The 6,517-nt window shown below is 37.7% G+C and overlaps 1 protein-coding gene across 7 annotated transcripts in view; it reads left to right on the top strand.

The window, feature by feature from the left end:
* The window catches only part of maptb (microtubule-associated protein tau b), a 48,093-nt gene that overhangs the window by 22,169 nt on the left and 19,407 nt on the right, over positions 1-6,517 (top strand). For 5 of the 7 annotated variants that reach the window (XM_055194482.2, XM_055194484.2, XM_055194479.2 and 2 more), the window contains 2 exons: positions 79-177; positions 3,870-5,051. In XM_055194482.2, coding sequence (XP_055050457.2) covers positions 79-177; positions 3,870-5,051 — 1,281 coding nt within the window. The remainder of the gene's footprint in view (positions 1-78; positions 178-3,869; positions 5,052-6,517) is intronic. The other 2 variants (XM_055194481.2, XM_073857495.1) reach the window with 2 other exon arrangements.

Here is a 6,517-nt window from a genome sequence, read left to right as displayed (position 1 = left end):
TCTTTCAATCATCTTTTCCATTGCTTGCTATTTGAACCTCCTCTAGTTCTCTTTTAAAAGTTGACCACTCTTTCATAGAGGAGACACATGAACCAACATCTGAACTGACTGACCAAAAGCCTGTTTTGGAAGACACGGAAGCAAGGTCTACCTCCCTTGATAGAGATGTACCATTGGGTATGACCACTTTAAAATACAACAGTGCTTCAATAGCTTACAATATTGCCGTTTTGCTGCACTGCACCCATCGCTTAGCTTCATGATGCGGCTCCCTTTACCCCATGGCTTCCCATTATGCTACTGATTCAATTGGGCTTCAGCTTTGGTTCACTTTTCTATATTATATATATTTTATTCGGATAATATGTGGATGTAATAGCAAAAATACTATATGAAATGCATTCATGCAGTTTCATAGAGAATTTTATGATCAAATTTTATGACCAGCCTCTCATATTTCTTCTTTGACAGTGGACAAATGGTAGAAGCTATTTTTTGATTCTTGCCTTTTATCACCCATACCCGCTGCTTTTCTTTTGTTATGTTTTTGGTTGTAACCTCTTTTTTTTTAATGCCTATATAAAAAGTTGCATTTAAAAAAATTCCTGCAACCAGAAAAATGTTTGCCTTGCTATTGAAAAGCAATTAATTGCAATTAGTTTCCAAAAGGCAGTTCTTATTACACATGACAAAAGTGACTGTAGACACAATGGAAATAGATTTTTTTAGACTAGCAGTACACCTAAAACCTTTCATGAATGACCTTGTTCTCTGAAGCTTTTTGGAAACTTGTTTTTGCTCTAATGCTAAGACGAGAAAAGCAGTGCTGAAAAAACCCCAAAGCTAATTGCATGTTTTCAAGGCCGTAAGATGTAAGGATGCAACATAACAACTTCCTCTTTAAAGGTTTAAAGGCCAGTAAAAGCCCTGAATTCATCAGAGCAATTAGGAAGATCTACTCAATCCTTCCTTTTGCATTAGAGAGTAATGCAAGTTTAGATCATACCAAGAGTTTGACTAAATAGTGATACTCAGAATATATATTTTGTACTTTTATGGCTGAATTTTATGCTAAATGTTATGCTTTGCTAATGGCAGAGATAAGTAGATACAACTACCTGGTGCCGTGACCCGGACATAATGTGGGATGTCACATGCCTCCATTCACATGATCTCCAGACATTACTGATCCTATGTTCTAATATTGTACAGTAGGTGCTGACCATGATCCATGTGGCTAGGTAAAAACAATAAGGTCTTTTTGTTTCATTACATAGGATGTGATTACCCAAACGTCAAGGTCTGAGTAAATGGACTTTAAGACAAGGCTCATTTATCACTTGCCTCTCAAGTCCATTAACCCATTGATGATGTCAGTGAACTAGCAGTCAAGACAAATGCATTAGGGTAGTATTCTGTATCTAGTATGAAGTTCAAATGATGTAAATGGATTAGACTACCATTAGCCATTAGCTGAATATTTCATGTATGAGAACATGTTGCTGACCAGCAAAAGAGTCCACAGGTTTATTGGGATTTAATCCACTTCAGATACAAGTAATTCTCTTATGAACTGTCATATAGTCTTTATAGAAAATAAAACTAGCCAGTGATACAGAGTGTGAACTCTTCCCAGTGTTTAGATATCAGACACTTTTGCATTGTGTTTCCTGTGCTTTATAAGTTAAACTATATTATGCTGCATAAACTTTTATCATAAAGCTCTGTGTATATTATTTAACATTTATAAACTTACCGAATTGGACAAAATGTTTTTTTTTTGTATTCCATGTGCTCTTGTATCTTACTTCCATGTAATCACATAACTTTTTTTGACATTCAGCTGCAGGGGAGACAACAGGAGCAGTGTTAAACTTTAGAAGATAATATTCAACTAAACAAGTTACCAATACATACATTGGAATCATTTATCATTACAACTTTATACTGACATGTTCTTTTATTTCAGGTGTTTAAGGTTACATAAACGATCAGTCACCATAGATATGAAGAATAATGGGGGATTGAACTGCTTGAAACTGCATTCTCAACATAATGCAAAACGTGTGATACAGTTCAGATTAGAGGTCTAATGAGCATTAAATTATACTGGCAAACTGACAATGCACCAGTTCATTGCTTCGCCGGTCATTTTGCTACCAGCCATCAATGCATTACATCAGTGGTTCTCAAACTGGGGGGCCCCGAGATGAGGCCAGGGGGCCCCAGTTTTATAAAAATAATTGATCATAAATTCTGTGTAATTAAAGCTCAGAAGAATAAGGCTACTAACCAACAGCACTACATTGTGTAATTAAATATCTTTTGTTTAATTTAAAATTAGGATGTTTTATGTCATAAATGTTCTTTGGGGGGTACATGCCGAAAAAGTTTGAGAACCACTGCATTATGTTACTGAAGCTCACACACTGTGAAAAAACTTTGCTGCCTTAAAGTTTTTTGTTGAATCGGCTCAGATTTACAAGTCAAGTCAACAGAGATGAGTTGTCACAACTTATAAAATATAGTTGAGAAAAGTCAACTTAATTTTATAAGTTATAACAACTCATCTCTAGTCAAGATAAATAATAGTAAGTTGAAATGACTTGTAAATCTGAGTTGATTCAACAAAAATTTTTAAGGCAGCAAAGTTTTTTTTACAGTGCAGAGATGTTGTGGGCCTGTTGGATCATTGTGGATATTGTGGTCTGATTTGAAAGTTGTTTTATTTATGATTTAGTTTTTGATTTACTTCATTGTGGAGGATGTAATTTGTGATTGAATGAGTTGATAGGCACTTTTATAAGCAATGATCCCACAACTACACTGTAAAAAAAGTGGGTTTAATTTAAAAAAGTAAGTTATGAGTTGATTTAACTAAAAAATATTAGTTGACAACAATTTTTACACAACTTTGAGTTAACTATTATTTTCAAGTTGAATTAATTCAAACTTTTAAGGCAACCAGGTACCGTGTTTTCCGGACTAAAAGTCGCTCCAGGGTATAAGTCGCATCAGTCAAAAATGCGTTTTGAAGAGGAAAAAACATATAGAAGTCGCACTGGACAAAATGCCGCATTTATTTAGAAAATGATTTCACAAAATCCAAGCTGTAGAACAGACATTTAATCTGGAAAGGCAAGTTATTCAACTAAACAATAGCACAGAACAGCAGGCTGAATAGGAGTCTGTACATGTTAAAGTAACATAAACTTTTTTTACACGATACACAATAGCATACAGAACATACCCGAGAGGCTGAATAGGCTAAATTAACATGATAAGCCAAATCAAGTTCAAAAAGGTCCTGAAGTCATTCCGCATCACTGAATTCATTGAATTACATAAATACAAGAGCAGCATAGAGCGGACTCTCGTGGCTGTAGACGGTAATGGTTTCTTGGTTCATATAAAATCATTTTAACCTAAAAGTGTGACTTATAGTATAGAAAATACGGTAACTTGCTCTTTTAAATTGAACCAACAAATAATTGTTTACACTGTACCTGCTCCTACTGTATTGACATCATATTTGCCTCTATAGATATTCAGTTTTCATATAATCCATGTTGTGGTCTACATCTTGCTAATTGACCTTAGCAAGCATTGCTTACTAAAAGTGCCTTTACCTCAAAATTTAATGTGCACATTTTTGAAATTATTGGATTGTTGACTTGTAACTTTTGACATGTAAAGAGAATCTTGTTATTGGTGTTGTGCTCCTTATCCGTTCTTATCTACATTTAGTTTGTTTATTCCTTTTCGTTTCCTGCCTCTAATTTTGATTGTGGAGAGAGGGTGGTTGAGTGTTGCTAATTCTGCAGTATTGTCTGTGGCTGTTCCCATCATTCTGCCTTTCGCATCATCAGAAGTCCTAACACCAGGAAGTCCTTGTCTGCCAGAGAGTGGCCGGAGCAGTGCGGCATCAATGAATGAGGAGGGAGAGGAGAAGAATGGGGAAAGGGAAAAATCGGTCAGCCCACACCAGTCACCCATGTCTCCGCATCCACTGCCGAGTACTCTTTCTCATGGATTGGGTTCGGGGATCATGGGCTTCGACAGCCAGGTGAAGAGGAGCCCCTCAGATAAGATGTCCGATCACAGTCCCAGTGGGTTTGAGGAGGATGAAAAGTCTGAAACGAAACTTTCTTGTTCTTCTGATGTGGATGGCGCTCCGAGAAATGATATCAAGATGGAAAAACAAAGAGATGATGATGAAGAAGAAGAGGACGAAGAGGACAAAGAAGTCATTGGTGATGAAGAAGAGGAAGAAACCGTAGATAACTTGGTATGCAGTTCTATAGCCCCATCTCAGAAAGATGCTTTTGATGGCGAACACGAACCCCCTACTCGTCTTTCCCCAGAGGAAGCTAAAAAACGTGGCCTATCCTTTGACTACACCGAACCTCAGGATCCTGGTCAACGAAATGCACTAATGGGCTGGGAGTGCAGCTCTGACAAGACGCCACCGGAAAGCAAGAGTCCCGACTCCTGCAGGGCAGATCCAGGCTCCCCCCTTTCTCCTAGCGCCACGGCTGACCAAACCCAAGAAGAATCATCCCTCGCAGACTTCCAAACAGATGCTCGAGAGGATGAAGAGGAAACCGAGGTGCCAGAACAAGAACAGGAAGAGGATAGGACCAGCGTTTCTTCATTTCCCCAAGAAACAGCAGCAACCAAGATCGAACCTGAAGCAGAAACTGTGTCAGAGGAACACACTATTGATGAGGCCGAACCGGAGAAACCAGAAACGTATTTGGAGACGGGCGGTGATCTCATTGAAACACAGAAGGCAGTGCAAAACCTCCAGTCTGTTGCCGAACCAGAACCTGATTCTACTTCGGATAAAGATGCCGGTAAGCCCAGCGCCCAAGTAATGCCCACAAAATTACCAAGCAAAGTAGCTCCCATGAAAGAATCTCCTGCCAAAAAAACAAAGAAACCCGTTGCTACCGTTGCTGCCACCCCTTCCCCCAAATCTGCTCCAAAACTTCAGAAAACTCCCTCCAAAGATGCTGCTCCGGCCAGAAAAGAAGGTGTCCCATCCAAAGGTCTGTTTTCCGTTCTGTTCCTCAATCTTCCCAAAGCCTTCTCCTCTATCACAGATATTTTGATTTATCTTCCTTTTGATTTCATTTACAGTAAAGCAGTAGAATAAGGCGGTTCCCTTTCTGAAAAGCGCACACTAATGTGTACGGATGAAGAAACGGGCTGCTTGTAGCCACAACATCTCTCTCTCTCTCTTTATGCTTTGTGTCCTGTCTGTTTACCTCTCTTCCTTCCTTTCTGTGTGTGCTCGGTGTTATTATGCCTGTGTTTGTGACTAACTTTGTGACTGTTTTTGTGGCACAGTTTTCACCTGCCCTTCTGTACTGCATGTTACCTGTGCATGTTGAATGTATCACTCACAGAACCGTGTATTACATGTGTGGGTCTGCTTGTTTCCCAGACGTCCATTTTAAGAAACATTTAAACACACACCCTAAAAAGTCAGTGGGGTAGACTATAAAACATACTGAAACGAGGTCAGTATTTGCTGCTGGGTACAGAACATTCACTTAATGTCTCCTACAACTGTGCAGACTAGCTAAGATGCAACTTAAAATGCAAGCACATGCATACAGAAGTGTAATCTGGCTTGATGGTGAAAACTATCATTGAAGAAAAACTATGTGAAGGCAACTTCGACTACAGATCTAGTAAGCTAATTACAATGCTTGCAAGGTGGGCGATATTCCCGAAATAATAATTTCTTTAACTTTTTTTGTAATTTCTGCTTATTTCTTCATATTCTTATTTTACTGTTATATTTTTTATTTGTTATATATTTAGTTTTTTTTTCACTTTAATGCAACCAATTGTAAAAGACAAAAATACATGAATGTGTTTGTATAATGACAACAGGTTTCATTCATTAAGCATGCGTGCGCGCGTGTTTGTTCGTGAAGTGTGCGTTAGGGCGTTTTTGCCAGCAAATCATGAGTCAACTAAGTTTTTTATGCTAAAATGTCTTCTAAATAACGTAATTATTGCAAAAATAACGTTTGCAATGACGTGGGAGCAGCTTTGACCACAGGTGCGCAGTGATCATGAACAAGGAAAAATAACCTTATGATATATATCTGTGTTATATATTTTTTCCTTGTTCATGATTGTTGTGTATCTGTGGTCTGGGTTGTTCTTACGTTTTTGCATACATTTAAAATACATTTTGGTAAGAAAGTTTTTGTTGAATCATGATTTGTGGGTTGGAGCGTCTGTGCGCACGTTTTGCGAACAAATTTGTGCGTACGCATGCTTGGTGAATGACACCCAGTGATTTTGTTTTTTCTTTATTTTAAGTTTGACAATGTTTTTTTTAATTTTTGCATTTGTTGCTTTGTTTTCAGCCTTTTGGTTGTATAAACACTTTTATAATATTCAGAATTTAGCTTTGAAAACCCCTATTGATTAAGCCTATGTTTACACGTTAACAATGTATTGAAAAACAAAGTTTATGTAAAATTTCAAGTTTTTT

This window comes from Misgurnus anguillicaudatus, chromosome 19 (assembly GCF_027580225.2).
Source record: "Misgurnus anguillicaudatus chromosome 19, ASM2758022v2, whole genome shotgun sequence".
Taxonomy (NCBI): Eukaryota; Metazoa; Chordata; class Actinopteri; order Cypriniformes; family Cobitidae; genus Misgurnus; species Misgurnus anguillicaudatus.
This window is presented reverse-complemented; position numbering and strand designations above follow the sequence as displayed.